The sequence below is a fragment of the Microcebus murinus genome, chromosome X (assembly GCF_040939455.1).
Source record: "Microcebus murinus isolate Inina chromosome X, M.murinus_Inina_mat1.0, whole genome shotgun sequence".
NCBI lineage: Eukaryota > Metazoa > Chordata > Mammalia > Primates > Cheirogaleidae > Microcebus > Microcebus murinus.
This window is the reverse complement of record NC_134136.1, coordinates 58,501,320-58,518,542: the sequence shown is the minus strand read 5'-3', so window position 1 is coordinate 58,518,542 and position 17,223 is coordinate 58,501,320. Positions and strand designations below refer to the sequence as shown.

At 36.7% G+C, this 17,223-nt stretch overlaps 1 protein-coding gene across 9 annotated transcripts in view; it reads left to right on the top strand.

Moving 5' to 3' along the window:
- MBNL3 (muscleblind like splicing regulator 3) overlaps positions 1 to 17,223 on the top strand; it is a 110,128-nt gene that overhangs the window by 78,617 nt on the left and 14,288 nt on the right. For 6 of the 9 annotated variants that reach the window (XM_012764754.3, XM_012764753.3, XM_012764758.3 and 3 more), the window contains exons 3-5: positions 11,095 to 11,286; positions 12,593 to 12,829; positions 16,128 to 16,278. In XM_012764754.3, coding sequence (XP_012620208.1) covers positions 11,095 to 11,286; positions 12,593 to 12,829; positions 16,128 to 16,278 — 580 coding nt within the window. The remainder of the gene's footprint in view (positions 1 to 11,094; positions 11,287 to 12,592; positions 12,830 to 16,127; positions 16,279 to 17,223) is intronic. The other 3 variants (XM_075999416.1, XM_075999414.1, XM_075999415.1) reach the window with 1 other exon arrangement.

Below are 17,223 nucleotides of genomic sequence, written 5' to 3'. Positions count from 1 at the left end.
GAGGTGAGAGGGATGGGAGGATGTTTGTCAAAAGTGACTAGAGCACAGGAGCTTTTAATTCACCATTACGACTTTCAGCCTCTCATGGGATGTCCCAATATCAAACTGAGCAAAGAATAGGAGCCAGATTTTATTATCAGACACCTGAGCCCTGCATTTCCCATGGAGCTGGAGCATATGTCTTTTCAAAGGTCAAGTGACAGCTTCAGGGCACCATTCAAATGCCCTGTTTCAGGGAATCAGAGAGCAAGGTGTGAGGTATAGCAGGGGTACAGAGGGATCAGACTATACACCTTCTATTTAGCCTCTGCTAGAGTCTCTCCATTCCAAGTCTTAACCCTTCATGCATTATTGGTCATGCTGGCTCACAGTGGAGAACAGAACGTAGCTTTGTAAGAATCCAATAAGAAATCCATTAAGTTTTCCAGCCTCTTGACTTATACTATCCAATTTGATTCTCCATGCCTTCTGTAAGAGAATACATTTCCCTTTCTTTTCTTCAATGAGGGTAATTTCAGATTTCAGACTGCAAAAGATGACTGATATGACTCACTGGAGTACAATTTATTTTATAGCATATCACAAGATACAAGGCATTACTTAGATGACCCCAGGGAACGATTGGAAATTGCTTCTCTACCTTGTAGATTATTTAATGATAGCTGTTGTGATGTGATAAACTGATAAAAGATTAATTTCTGCAGTTGTTATGTGTAAAAAAATCTAACCCAAGATGGTTGGTATGCTCCTCTTCTGTGGTCTAGGAAGCTACCTTTGCAGATGTGGTATAATTGAGCTAGTGTGAGTAATTCTAAGTGGCATTTACAAGTCTGATTTGGGAAAAAAATTATTATGAATCCTGATATTATTAAAGGAGTCACATATAATTTTACTCAATTTCTCTGGTACCTACTCTCCCCTAAACAACTCTCTATCCCTTTTAACCACCCCTTGCCAAATAATCTGATTCTTGTTCCTTAAATAGTCAAGCTTTTGTTTTAAAATTTTCTAGTCCTGGTATTTGTATGGTTGCATATTAAAACCCATTTGTATCACTGGCTTGGACTTCAGGTCTTTCCACAAAGCATACTTTGATCTGCTTTTAGGATACCAGAAGAGCACATTTGCCTTGGCAAAATTGAATATGATTTGCTTATTATAAGCCCCCAGATAAAGGGAATGTCAATCTAAATGGGATGGTAGCTAGAGAACAGATTCTATTGAGTATGAATGAACAATGAATAAAAGCCACACCTAGTCAATTTGGGTGGAATGCTTGCTGTAGCAGGCAAGTTTGCTCACTGTCTTTAACAGGTCTGAATTGACATTTGCTAGCATAAAACTCCACCTCTGAACGCTTTTTGTTGGCTTTCTTAAGGAAGTTTAGCGAGTGAATCAAAGGGTGTGACTCCCCAGTATTTGTCAGTGCAGTTTAAGAGATATTGTTTCTAATGTTCCCACCAAAAAATTATAAGTTTAAGAACTCCCCTTGGCATAATCAGGAGGCAAATATGAGCACTAAAGAAGAATGTTAGGAAAAGTAGACACACTGGCTTACTCTCAAGCAAAGCTAAAGTTTTAAAATTTCAGTTTGACAACTAGGAATTTTAATTATGAAGAAGAAAAATTCTTACTACTGGATGTGAGGTATGTATGTTTAAGGTGGATATGATGTTATAGGCTATTAAAATATTTTTATTCAGACATTTTACGTATCTATACCAGTCTATATCTGGGAAATTCCCTTAGTTTCTCTCTTTGAATGTGGTGATTCACATGGAAGTAGATCTTGGCACCCAGGTGAACTTGACCCAGTTGAGTGTACTTACTTGATGATTTATATAGAAATTGTTGATTCAGCACATTTGAGGTTCCATTGGGGTGTGCCAGGTCCTCTGGTTCTGCTGTGTGCTTTTCATGGCTTGCACTCCTGTGGCCAAGTTATGGAGTTCCAAACCACGAGGGCCATAAGCAAGAGTTCCACTCTAAGTTTTCCTTTATCTCAAATTTAATCATCTGATATCTGTCTGGACTTCTCTAACATTTTAACATCATTTTTTGTGATTCTATTTGCCAAATATATTTCTCACAAACAGGTTTCTATGTTTATCTAACATCAATACAGTAATGAATCAAGGTGATGTGACACTTTAGAACCAAAAAAATAGTCCAAGTAGACAGGAGAAAGACAGAATATACTAAATTAATGAATATCATTATTTTTAAACTCCAGTGTTTTTAATGTTTTTCTTGTTTACTTAAATAAGGGCTTTAAGGTATTACATTACTTTATGAAACTTAGGACTAGAACAGTTTTAAATGACTAGAAATAAAATTGGAAAATATTTATTTACTTTTTATTTTTCAAAAATAAGTAGTTAAATGATTTAGTGGTTGAAAACAAGAGGATAATATCCTTCCCTTATCAAGAAATATTCTAAATTTTGCAAACTCATGTTAGGGTTATGATTTTTGTAGTTCACATAAACTCACTTTATTGACTGTGAAGTCTTTATGCTACAAAAGAGTAATATGGTAATGGCTCCTATATTAAAAATTATTGTGAAAAAGGTGGGCTAGACATTTTGTAGTTTTAATGGGAAAGGAAACTATGTCCATATTTCACATTACTAGTCTTGTGGTCAGTACAGAAATTACAATATATTTTAATGAAAGTTCTGCAGCAAGTTTGTCAGTTTACCTACTCATGGCATAGTAAATGATAGCGTTTGGTTCTTTCATCTTGATGTGGTAACATTAAATGTTTTGTAAAGTGATTTTTGCAAAATGTTTAACTCAGTAGAAGGCAGGCATTATGTAATTATAAGGTTAATATGCTCTTAATATAATTACAACTATCCTTATCATATAAAACTCCACATTGACTGAGGTTGACCAAATCACATCACAAGAGTGTCTCCAGTACCACCATGCTAATGAGCTCAAAATTTCATCTGGATTTTACTATATTTTCTGAAACGTTAGACAAAATTTTACTTTTAGATATAGCAACTGAAGCCTAATGGTATTTATTTGTTCAACAAACATTGTTCCTGAAGTACACTTACCCTGAGACTAACTTGAGGGGTTCAGAGATCCTCATTTGGGTGGTCTCCCTCTAAGACCCTGAGAGGGACCCTAGCAATGTCTTTTAAATGTTTTTGCAAAAGATATTTGTGTGTACTTTGTTTTCGACGCTCCTCTACCCCACCCAATGGTCTAAGCTTCAGACCCCCCAGATCCTGGATTTGCTCCTCATTGCAATTCCTGCTCCAAAAGAGATAGTTATTCTGGCCCTTTCCTGAGACTGTGTGTGTCACACAGCTTAAAGCTCCTTTTTATTAAAACAAAATAAATCCACTAGCAGTAGGTTTGCTGACTTGGCCCAACTCTCTTAATACAAAATATGACATCTGTTTTTTCAAAAGATAAATGAAAATGCTACACTTTTGCAGCCAAACAGAGGGCGTTTGTACATGATATCTCTATCAGTGCCTCGTTTCTGTGATAGTAACGACTCTCCACATTCTCCCTTTATCCTCCCTTAAAAATTCCCGAGGGATAAATTAAACGTAATCTCCTCTCGGCCCATTTTGTGTCCTTCTCCTCCGGGGCTGGTTAGCTCAGTTGATTAGAGCCTGGTGCTAATGAGACCATGTGGGGCTGTTAGCTTCACTGTTCATGGTCACAGTCTAAGCTGCAGCCAGCTACCTCAAAATTGCTTGCTGTTGATCACAAGTGGGATGAAGACTGGGAGTTTGGAGGGCTCTGTGAAAATCTTTTTCCCTGACGGATAAACAAAACAACAATTAAAAATCCAATGCTTAACAATCTCATCTATAAAGGGTGATTTTTTTCTTATCAAAACCATCCCCTTGTGCAGGTCGATGTGGTTCAGTAGTTTGTCAACAAGAAGGCCAGCGGGAGATCTCATGTAAAACCCTGTGGTTGCTCCACAGCATGATAATCTTATAGTGGTCCCCTAAACATTCCTAATTTGCCTTACTAGCCTTTAAGGACCTGTTAAATATTAATTTAAACCCCTCTTTATGTAGTCTCCTGTTTTGAACCCTTCTCTGGATACCAACCACATTAACAATTTACTAGTCCCCTGCAACCACACACTTTGTAATAAGAAGTTATATATTTTGATCTATAGTATCACTAAACCTTTTTTTACAGAACTCTTCATTGGGTACCTTCTAGTATTGATTTAGGCACTCCAATTTAAAAAAACATACAAACATATATGATTCATGTGTATATGTATGCATAAAATACCCTGTGCTTTTCATACTGTTTGATTTAGTATTTCACATCTTTATCAAAAGACAGTTCGGCAGTAACCATCTACCTCAGTAGAGAGCAAGACTGATGGATTTATTCAATCTCTCTGCCACTGATTTTGAAACTACTTTTATTTCTTTTGCACTGTGATTTTTTAATTAGATTGTTCTATTTGGTAAACCAAAAATTAAATGATGGTTTAGGAATCCCTTTTCATTCAATTCAGAAAATATTTATTGAGCATATACTCTATGCCAGGGATTTGAATGGGTAAGGGATAGATAAAAAAAAAAAAAATGAACAAAAAAACCCAGTCCTTTCCCTCTAGGACTTTATGATCTAACGATAGTAAGATGTTGAATGAATATTTTTCTGATCCCCTTAATTTCTGATTTGTACCTGATCCTCCATGTTTCTATAGCTTTGGACTATTTTTATAGGATTATCTTCCTATTAGCCATACAACAGTTTTGTTTGGTTGTGTTGTTGTTTTGGTAGTTGTGGCGGTTGTTTCTCAAACCTCTGATAATTTTACTATTAACACTCATTTATCCTGGACTTACATTGATATGTTTATAAATAGTCTCCAGATTTATTATGGGTTCCTTGCTTCATGCAGCTCTTCCCATTTCCCCCCTAAAAACACACACATTTTGTTTATACTCTTTGTTAAAGCTGAGTAACCACTTGATTTTTTAAAAAAAAACACTTTATTTAAGTATGATTGACAAAAAACTGTACATATTTCATGTATACAACTTGATGAGGTTGGAGACAAGCATACACCTTGTATCATCACTATAATCCATGCCACAAACTTGATTTTTAAAATAGTTTTTGTTTCCTACTAGAATTCTAAAGCTAATTGGATTGTTATTAGTATTACATGATGGTCATCAACAAATGATTTTTAGGTCAGTTCCGTTTCACTCCTCGGGAACAAAGTCAAAATTGCCTTGCTTATGAGGTCTTAAACTGCCTAAGGAAGAAGTCATTTGCTCTCTTCCTGGATGTTAATGCTGATCTGTGTTTAGGTACTCCTTTGTAATTCCTGGCCTGCTGTTGCAGTTTCTCCACCCCGCCAGATATGGGCAGATCTGAACCATGATTTTTGCTCTGTTTCATGATATTTTTTATACCTTTTTTTTACCCACAAATAATCTATTGGTCATTCGCCTACCTGCCTATCTTCAATACTTCTCGCCTGGAGATATCTCTGATTAATAAGGTCAGAAAAGCCAGGTCTAAGTGAGGATAGTTATTCACTTTTGACCATTGAACTTTTTTTCCTTAGCTCTCTCTAGGGCCACAGTGACTTATTCATTAACAAGTATGATTAGTACATAAACACCACTATCAGCTTGTGTCTGTTTATAAAGTTAACTCTCAATTATTGAGGGACCAATTAACTAGTCTGGAGGTTATGTGGGCCTCCTGCAGCCTGCCTTTTGGCCACTTCAGTCCCTACAGAACATCACTCAAGGAGTGTAGAAATGACCAAGCAAAAACTGTGAAACAAAGATTATTCGGTTCTGCTCTGTGTGAAGTTAAAAAACTGTTGGAAACTAAAATTATGCATTTCAGTGCACTTTAGGATTATCTAAAGATGAAACTATGCATGGTGATGGTAAAAAGGGCTTCCTTTTATACTGTATAAATTCTTGCAAATGAGCAGTAAAATGAAGGTATTATGAGTACTAGTAAAATTTAAGAGTACTCTTTTCCTGGTATTAAAATTGAGTCAATAAATTGTTACCAAATGTTTACCCTTCTATAAAAGAAAACATTTAGTCATCCACCTCTAGACAGGAGCTCAGAGATAGATGGCCCCAACTATTCTGTCGACTTAAGAATTTAGCTTAAGTGGCAAAATATTTTTCATTCATCTAACAATAATTGTAACTGACCTTGCATATTATTGAAGTAACTATTAATACAAACAGATCTAGGCTGTTGGGGAGGCACAAAGATTGATTTGGCATAACATTTAATTTCCATTTCTTTTCTTTTTTTTTTTTTTTTTTTTTTTGAGACAGAGTCTCACTTTGTTTCCCAGGCTAGAGTGAGTGCCGTGGCATCAACCTAGCTCACAGCAACCTCAATCTCCTGGGCTCAAGAGATCCTACTGCCTCAACCTCCCGAGTATCTGGGACTACAGGCATGCACCTCCATGCCCGGCTAATTTTTTGTATATATATTTTTAGTTGGTCAAGTAATTTGTTTATATTTTTAGTAGAGACGGGGTCTTGCTCAGGCTGGTTTTGAACTCCTGACCCTGAGCAATCCGCCTGCCTCGGCCTCCCAGGGTGCTAGGATTACAGGCATGAGCTACCACGCCCAGCCAATTTCCATTTCTTTATACTAGCTTAAGGAATAAACCGTTTTAAGTAATAAGTCGATGTTCCTAAAATGTGTGCAAACATATTTGAGGCATAGTTTTATATTGAGTCGCATTATTATTCAAAGGTGCTTCAGAATCCTTTAATATCAATATGTGGTGACTCCCAAAATTTCACTTTATAAGATTTCAACTACTCTCCTCATTCTTAATTGCTAAGTAGTGATTGTTCTATAAACAAATAGTTAAGAATCCTAATTTTAGTAATTATTGAAAAGAGCATTTTAGCAAATACCTATACCTTAGTGTTGTGGAATCTTGTCACTAATATTAAATTCAGATGAATAAATTTATATATAATTGGTGCCTTACTCCAGAAGTTGATAGGGTATTTTATGTTTTGGAATCCTCTAGAACCATGTTCAGTGAACTTTCTTGTAACTAGCTAGTTAGTATTTTTGGCTGTGTGAATCAAGAGGCAAAGTTGAGGATATTATATAGGTACTTATATAACAAGAAAGAAAACAAATATCTCTAATTTTTTGTAAGACAGACCTATTAATGAGCACATTTGAATTTGTGGATGGACACTGAAATGAGAATTTTGTATAATTTTTGTGTGTTACTAAATATTATTCTTTAAATTTTTTTCAACCATTTAAAACTGTAAAAACCATTCTTAGGTCACTGGCCATACACAAACGGGCAGGCTGAATTTGACCAAGGGGCTTTAGTTTGCGAACATTTACTCTAGAACACGGGTTCCTTAACCAGTAAGTAGTCCACAATCCCACACAAGGGATGAGTGTCATAAGGTCCTTGAACTTCCTGAGATCACAAGCAGCATTTCGTGCATACATGAATTTTTTTGTGGACAGAATCCGCAGCCTTCATCTGACTGTCAGAGAAATCCCAGACTCAAAAAAGATTAGGAGCCACTATTCTTGAGACACTTCATTAATTTTTAGGAGACATTTTCTGAGTGCCTGAGAGTTCCTAGGCACTCTGCAAGTCACTGGGAACTCATGGGAATTTCTGCTGTAGGAGCTAATACTGCTAACAGAGACGCTGAGGGTAAATAATTGTCAGGTGATCTTCTTATTCATAAATTAGCCTGGAGTCTCCACCATTCTTGTTGGTTTTACAGTACTCAGAAAGATGAAAATTCACACCTCTGGTTATGGGAGAAAAAGCCTTCTCATATTTTCAAGTATATAGTAAATAATTTAGGCTCAGATTTGAATCTCTGAGACATATTTTAATGTCTAGACCATTTCAGGCTATGAAGAGAAATCAGATTCAATGTATTAAGAACTCTTTTCTTTAAACATTAACCCACAGAGAGGTTCATGTTAGCTCAACTGACATCAAGGGCTGTGATATGGGTAGAGTCAGGATTAAAGTTGCTCATTAAAGCTGAGCTTATGAGCTTGCAGGCTGCTTGATTTAACCTGTGGCTGTTAGTCAAAGCTAAACCCTGAAATGTTCAAATCATGAAATAGAGTAGCTACCCTGGGGCAGAGGTGGTTGGTGAGAAAACAGAAATGTCCATTTGAAAATAAACAGTTTAGGACTTCCACCCTCTGCCCCAGGGTTGGGAATGGAAGAACTTGCTTTTTCTCAATAAACAGTTAATAGAATGAAAATACTCAAGGAGGAAATGGTTATAAAAGATAGGATACTAGTCTTAAAACCTAAAGATAGCACAGTATAGTTTGTGATGAAACCTTAGAAAAATCTAAATATTTTCAGCAAGACTCTTACATTTTCTATATAGACTATTAATTAACTTACAGCTTTTTTTCCATACACTTGGAACATATAACAAACCTAGGAAGGTTAAAATGCATTCCAAAGAAAGCAGAATTGAACCAAGAAAATGTCCCTGGTGAGTCACCTCAAAAAAAGGAAAGAAAAAAATTATAGAAGTTCAGAGCTACCATAAACAGAAAGCATTGCTTACATGTACATTAAGCTTAAATATTATTAATTGGTCAGTATTTATTACTGATTAATGATTTTTTTAATCTGGAAAATTCACCCACCTCCAGGTCTTTCTTTCAGTTCAATAATTGATAGATGTAATAATAGTCCTCAGTTTTGTAAAAGGCAAAAGCAAAAAGTGTCCAGGAGAATTGGATGGTGACTTCAGTAAGAAATTGACTGGGACAAACAGAGAAAACAGAAAGTGAAATGAAGAGTACTATTGTGTGGTTCAAAAATGGAGTTTTTACCATCAGACATTCTTGCTGATTTTGAGACAACTATGACTTATTGAATTGAAAAAGTCTGCCTTATTGCTGAAGTATGCCTGGGTGGCTGTTTCCAGGAGATTTCCTTTTCATATAAAATAATGTCACATCAACGAATTCCTGAGCTTCACTTCTCATTGGATAAGAAGTATCCTATATCCTTGGAGCCTCTCAAATCACAATATCTAGTTGGGCTGGGTCATCCCTTGGCTATTTGTGCCCCAAACCTTATAGCCCCTCCTCTGACTACTCATCATCTTTTCTGGCACATGGTGGTGTCCCTTTCCTCATCAGACTCTTGGCCACCATGCCTTCTGTACTCATCCTAGTTAGTCTTGCCAGTTCATGGGGCTGGATTTTTTTAACCCTTACTAATGTACCAATCAGATAATTTGATAAACTCCTGTAACATAGAGTGTTAATGTGGGAGGACTTCATTCCAAGCTGAATGTGGTTTATAACAGGGGCTTGTTGCAGTGCTGTGCTGGTGACAATTTCAAGTCTGTGTGGGGCTGGAGCAATGAGTATATATTGCCCCTCACTTTGTAGTCCACAGTCTCCTATTATACTTGTCTTTAGAGCTGTTCCTATTAATGTGATTTAGCAGGTATGGGCTCAGCTTGACAATGCAACAGATTCATTATGTTTTTAGTAAAAGGAAATAAAAAAAGCATACATGTAATACACAAACATCATCAGTTACACAATAACTACCTTATAGAGTCACTATTAGAAATGTAATACATTTAGTCATGATTTATTATTCATTCATTAAATTGTTAAAATTTATTTTAAAAATTTATTGTTGATTATATCTGTTAGTCATTCACTAAATATTGGGTATATAGGGGAGAGATCAAAGAAAGTATAACCACATTGAGAAGAAAAGATGCTCACATGTGGAACAAACTGGAAAACAGCACAGTAAAGGGATACATTATGTAGTTTCAGATAATAAAGGCAATATATATATTAAACTCTTTGAGTCCAGGACTTTTAAAAATGGGAAAACCAGTAATGTCCCTTTGCATTTCTCAGGCTTTTCATTACATGTTATACTGTAGTTTATGTACCATATAATCCTGTTATCTTATCTCTTCCTGCCTGGCAGGGATCCTTCTAGCATTTCCAGGGCCTTGTTTTGAACTGTATCATCTGCCCCCCTAGATAAAGATAAGTCTAGAAAAGTCAGATTAGTTTGTGAAACAGGACATCTAATCAAAAAAATAATGACATATAATGACCATATGAATCTTATAGGAAAATGGCAAGAAATTGTTAAAGCACTCACTTTTTCTAATCTATCCCTTTCTTCCTTGACTTTTTGTTCTCTTTATTGTCAGTGGGCCAAGAAGAGAGAAGCAAGGCCAATGCTTGGTAGTACAGATGGGACCTGTGGTAAGACAGGCAGCCTTTTTGAGCCAGCAGTACTGATGGGGAAGAGAAGGGAAGAGGGTGGAAGGAAGGGGGCATTCAGGAGTATCTGAAGTCTGCCTGCAAAGGCCATGCCTGCATAAGGAGACAAGATCATAATATATGTGATATCATTGGTGACAGGGATTTTAGGTAAAAAAAGGAAATATATGTGGAACAGGCTCTAAAAATGAGATTTAATTTGGCTAATTCACGACTGTTAAAAAACCATGTGGGCCGGGCGCGGTGGCTCACGCCTGTAATCCTAGCTCTCTGGGAGGCCGAGGCGGGCGGATTGCTCGAGGTCAGAAGTTCGAAACCAGCCTGAGCAAGAGCCAGACCCCGTCTCTACTATAAATAGAAAGAAATTAATTGGCCAGCTAATATATATACAAAAATTAGCCGGGCATGGTGGCGAATGCCTGTAGTCCCAGCTACTTGGGAGGCTGAGGCAGGAGGATTGCTTGAGCCCAGGAGTTTGAGGTTGCTGTGAGCTAGGCTGACGCCACGGCACTCACTCTAGCCTGGGCAACAAAGCGAGACTCTGTCTCAAAAAAAAAAAAAACAACCATGTGGCTTGTTTTAACAACTTATCAATAAATTTGTTAAAGAGATTTGTTGGTTTAAAAGCAACTTCTATATGGGAATTAGTATGAGACTAAAGATAAATCAGCAGAAACAATGGTAGATGTTGATGTGGCTTAGGATTCTGATATTTCTGAAAGAATGCCTCCTTGTGTAATAATAGGAAGAATCTGTTTGCATCTAACACCTTTATTTATTTTTTCTCTTTTAAACATACAGACTTCTTTTCCTATGACACCATCACTTGCAGCTAATCCTGCCATGGCTTTCAACCCTTACTTACCTCATCCTGGGATGGGCCTGGTTCCTGCCGAACTTCTACCAAACACGCCTTTTCTGATTTCTGGAAACCCACCTCTCGCATTGCCAGGAGCTCCTGTTCCAAAAGTGATGCGTTCAGATAAACTGGAGGTATTTATAAAGAAATATATAAATATCTGTAAGATAGATATTAACCTTATGCATTAAGTAACATTCTCAGACCCCAGTGTGTTGAATGTTTTAAATAAATGTACCCAAGTTTTTTAGCTTATGGAGTGCTTATGAAATATAACCTCAGAAAAATGTTAAATATTTTACTACTGTAATCATACTCTGTTATGAAGTACATTAATTCAGTTATATAGTAGGTGAAACAATGTTTTAAATATACCCAGCCATAGTATACTTTGGCAGCCTTTTGACCAAATCCAAATTTTAGAGAACAAATTTATTAAAAGGACTTCTTCTGTGATTAAAAGGATTTGTTCTGTGAAGTTTGGATCCAGTCTAGGGACCGTACTTGGGGATTTAGAGGGCCACATGTAGCCTTGAGGCTGCAGGTTCCCCACCCCTGGGTGCTGTGGCACAAGAAGTCTCAGTGGAAATGCTCCTTGCACTCAGATGCCAGCTTTACAGAATGGGATTACTATGTTTGTTAATGAGTCTTTACTTGCTAGAACAGTGAAACTGGAAAAAAAGTCGACTCATATAAAAAAGTACACTGCAATCTCTATGATTGCAGAATGTAAAGTTATAGGAATGCAGACTGTAAATGAATCTCATAGTATGTAAACCTTTTTCTCCATTTTAAGAATGATGTACTAGATAATAAATACCCCCTGATGCCTAAGAAAAGAAAATTTAAAAGAAATTTCAAACAGCTTTTTGATTTATTGAAATCTTTCAGTCTTCCCTTAATTGTCATTCTTTGAACATTGAAATAAATAATTAGTTGATTTCTTACAAAGTCAGCTCTTTTTGGCAGCCCCTTAAATGCCTGGTTAATGTATTGTAATAGACTCTGATTGTACATATAACCCAGTCATGGTTCACAAGTTGGTTGTGGAAAACCACCCGTGCATTGCTGGGTGATAAAGACTCATCTTGGAACTTTAAAAAATGAATCACACTTAGGCTGTGTATTAACTGGGGGATTAAAATTGGTTTTTGATAATACTTTTAAGTACTTTTATTTCAATGTAGGGAAAATAGACAGTTTTTCTTTGGAGAGAATGGAATTTTTTTCCTAGGAGTAGAAATTCTGTCTGTGTTTACATCTCATACTGAATATGGCTATACATCATCCTTCATCTTTTTAGATTTTTTTCCTAAATAATATACACAAAAGATATGCAATTACTCTTACATTCACTGGCAAAAAAAAAAAAAGAAATCCAGTCACCTTCCAGTCATCAATGTATGTATGTGTGTGTGTGTGTGTGTTTTTCTCTTTAAGGTTTGCCGAGAATTTCAGCGTGGAAATTGTACCCGTGGGGAGAACGATTGCCGCTATGCTCACCCTACAGATGTTTCCATGATTGAAGCAAGTGATAATACTGTGACAATCTGCATGGATTACATCAAAGGTCGATGCTCCCGGGAGAAATGCAAGTACTTTCATCCTCCTGCACACTTGCAAGCCAAACTCAAGGCAGCTCATCACCAGATGAACCATTCAGCTGCCCCTGCGATGGTAAGAACAGGCCTGGACTCGTGGCCTCTTTAGGGTAAATGACTCAAATAGTCCCCAATTTGTTTAATATCCTGTAACCATAATCTTGGATAGTCATGAGTGGACCTTAATATGGATAGTCAAGGTTATACACTAGAAAAGAGGGAACCTATTTCTTTTACTTTATTTGCTACAATTTTCTAAAGATAATTATTTAAAAGCTTTACTAATGGTCTTAACTTACTGTGTTCTTTCTCCCATTTTCAGAGAAAGGCTAAATTATATGATTTAAACAGTAAATTATTTTTGAGTGCTTTTATAGTCTAAGTACTTGTAATATCCTAGAAAGGCAGAAAGTTGCCTCTCTGCTCTATGAGCCACCTTCATGGGCACTTTGCTACTAATATTCTTAATTCTTTTCCAAAACAGAGCACTTGAAAGATGGGATATTAAGTAGTTTATAATTTCCCAAAGGTTAATTTGCGGTTATTTCTCCTTTTTGGAGGAATGGTATTGAAGACAAAGGCAGCAGTCTGCTAAGTCTGGGGGGAAATTTCTACATGGTTAAGAGAAGAGGCCTGCCTTTTGAGTTGCCCTAGCAAGTCAGTTGTGGGGGAAAGTTAGTTCTGTTTAATTATACTGAAAGGTAGGAAGTGGGGAAAAATTTGTGTTATAGTACAGTATGACAGGTTGAGAACAAAAAACTATGATTACTTTGTCACAACTGTCAATTATTTTGATGTGCTGATTGATATTTATTTCTTTTTCTACCTGGATAGTTCCACATGCAATAGAGTATAACAGCCACAATAGGGGATAAATCCTTGAGGAAACCTCATGTCCCCTGGCTATGTATGGAAAAACCACTTACATGGCCCTGAAGCTGAGGAGATGCACTGTGAGCTAACTCTCCTCATGTGTATTTATAGTTCAGAGTTCCATGACAGAGACTTTACTTTTTCACAAAAGAGATACATTTATTTTCAAACATCCTTATTAAGAAGGTTAACGTCATATGGAGTTGAAATTTATTTTGCTGCAACTTGAACTTCACAATATAAGTTAATCTCTAGCCCATATGAGAGTGACTTTCACATTTCCTCTCTAAGCCAAATATGCTTAATTTCTCCAACCTATGGACAGTGGCTGAAACCAGCTGAAAGTGGTCCATAATAGATGAAACCAGTCTTAACTGGCTAAAGCCAGTCAAAACTAATAGAAACCAGTAAAACAGGGTCTAAACTAGTCAAACGACATCTAAGCCACATGAAACCTGTACAGTTGAAAATAACTTAAACCAGTCTGCACTGGTCTAAACTGGCTGTAATGGGTGTAACCCAGACTTAACAGGTCTAAACCAGCTGAAACTAATCTAAACCAGTTTAAAACAGCCTAGACTGGAATAAACTACTCTGAGCCTGCTGAAAGCAGAATAAAATGGCTGTACCTGGTCTAAACCAGTCCAGACTGGTGTAAACTGGCTGGAGCTGGTCTAAACCAGACTAAGCAGGCTAAAACCAGTCTGACCCAGCTGAAATCAGTGGAAACCAGCCTCAACCAGATTTAGCTGACTGAAACTGTTTTGAACCAGCTGAATCTGGTCTAAACCAAGTGAAACTGGTCTGAACCATTTGAAACCATTCTAAACCCAACTTATCTGGCTGCAACTGGTCTGAACTGGCTGAAATCAGTCGAAACCAGTCTAGACCAGAATAAGCTGGCCGAAACTGGTCTAAGCTGGCTGGGACCACTCTAAACTGCCTGGAACCAGTATAAACCAGCCCAAACCATTCTATACAGGACTGAGCCAGTGAGAACCAGTTTAAGCAGTTGAAACTAGTTTAAAACAGCTGAAACTGGTTTAAACCTGAAACCAGACCAACATGGCTGAAATTGGTCTACACTGGTTGAAACTAGTCCAAACCAGAGAAACCCAGCCCGAACTGGCTGAAACCAGATGTAACTATTCTAGACCAGTCTAAACTGGCTAAAACCAGACCAAATTGGGAGAAACTGGTTTCAGCTGGTCTAAACTAGTCTAAGCCAAAAGAAGCCAGTCTATACCAGCTGTAACCAGACCAGGCTGTCTTAAACTGGTCTAACCAGCTGAAACCATTCTGAACTGGCTGAATCTGATTTAAACCCACTGAAACTGGTCTAGACCAGTTTAGTCCAGTGGAAACTGGTCTAAGCTTTGTCTGGTTAAAACCAGTAAAATCTGGTTCAAAATGGTGTAAGCTTTTCTACACCAGCAGAAACCAGTCAAAATTGTCTGAAATAAATAACAGACCTCACAGTAGTTTTCTGATAGTACAGTTCCCAGAAGAAAATAGAGATACCTTGAGGCCTTGGTTATCCATAGCAAGGAGATCATGGCATGACCATTTTTGGCACCTGGAAGGCTACTTATCAGAAGTGTTTGTGTCTCCCTAAGAATTTGGAGCATACTGAATTGTTGCTGGGACATGTTTTTTAACTACTGTGCAATTTGCTGAGAAAAAAAAAATATAAAGTAATGTTAAACTTCTCCAATGAATCTGATCCAGGGGCAAGTTTGACTAAGTATCATAGCACAGTGGGATTTTTGAAAGGATTGTAAACATGAAAGGAAGGTTTAAAAATGCTAATAAGTTTTGGAATTAAACCTTACAAGGACTTAACAAACCATATGGTACATACTAAAATGCACAGTAAGCCACTATAAATGAGAACTGTAAACATTTTGCTAACTACCTGGCTAAGGTAGGCAGTGGGGGAGGAATGATTCATTTGCTTTGTCCTTACATGTTAGTTAAGAAATATACAGTTGTAGGATTTGAACCTAAAGTCTTTGTATTAATTGGATGTTATTTTATGGGGCTACGTGTCAGACATTGATCTACCAACATCTGTTTTATCACATATCTACCATTTGTCTCCTAGATCCATATTGGAATTTTAAGTGGCAGAAATCTCTTTGTTCCTAAATCTGTTGCCTTTGCTAATCTCATCTTTGTAGATTAATAGATGAGCATCACTGAGACGTTCATTTTAAATGATTATTTGCTGTAATAGCTTTCTGTTGCATCCTGCCTCGATGAGGTCTAAATTAGTGAAGTTTAAAAGCTTTAAGTTTGTTTGTTTTTTTTTTTCTGTTGGACTATCTACTCTTATAGTTTCACTGGTTAATCATAGTTGGTTACCTTGCCACTGTTTATTCAAAGTCTTGCTCAATAGATATACCCTGACAGAAGATTCCTGGGCCATATCTGCTTGCTTGGTTTGTGTATGTGTTTTACTTTCTCTGCTAGTAATGATTAATCCACCCCCCCCTCCACAGGCTCTACAGCCTGGTGCACTGCAACTGATACCAAAGAGATCGGCACTTGAAAAGACCAATGGTGCCACCCCAGTCTTTAATCCCAGTGTTTTCCACTGCCAACAGGCTCTGGCTAACCTACAGCTCCCACAGCCGGCATTTATCCCTGCAGGTGAGTACACAGCTCTGGGCACTGCGGTGAGTTTAGTAATGTTGTGAATGTATATAATCCAAAGCAGCTTCAAAAGAGCTTTTACGAGGGGACTGTTGACATATATTTTGATTAGAAATAAAACTGGTCAGTTATGCTTGACCTGCTGGTATCTAGAATAACCTGTTTTTCTATGATTCCTGAAAACTAATGGTTTGAAATTAAACAAGGAAAAGGTATCAACATTATTCGTTTTAGTATTTCTTGTTTTTTGCTTCTTATGATTGAGTCACTTGGTTCAGTCTCAAACTAATTCTTTGACTCTTAGGTATCACATTCACAGACAGCAGTCTGCTGTCAAAAAAAAAAAAGAAAAGAAAAAACAATCCCAGCTTCAGTATATGAAAATCTGTGGTCTATATATTGTTGATATGCCAAAGGTAGTTATAATAAAACTGCCCTTAAAGTTATAGTATAGTATAGTATATATAAAACAAGTAGTTTTAGCCTCTAACTCTTGAACCAGGTAATATTAAAAAAGCTTATTATATTTTTCTGACATTTTACCCCATATTTTATATTACCTCCTGCATTCAACCATATTGAATAGCATAATAGTTTTGTACCAAATTGAATAGAAAAATTTAAGCCAGAATTTTATTCAAATAAATATCATATATGGGGAGAAATAATTTTCTTCCAGTGGTTTGGTACTTTAAGAATGAGCATATAGTCTCTTAGGAATAAATTGAAAATACACTGGAAGTATGCTATATTTTTTATTTTTGCCAGAATCCTAATGCCCTTGTTTGGAAACTATTATTAAATGAAACTAGCATATGTTTTAGAAATTAATTTAGAAAGCCATGTTATTTATATAAACATGCTAAACACATAGTGTTGTATACTTGGACTTGAAAAAGCCCATTGGTTAATTAGTAAATTAATCAGTTAATTAATTTTGAA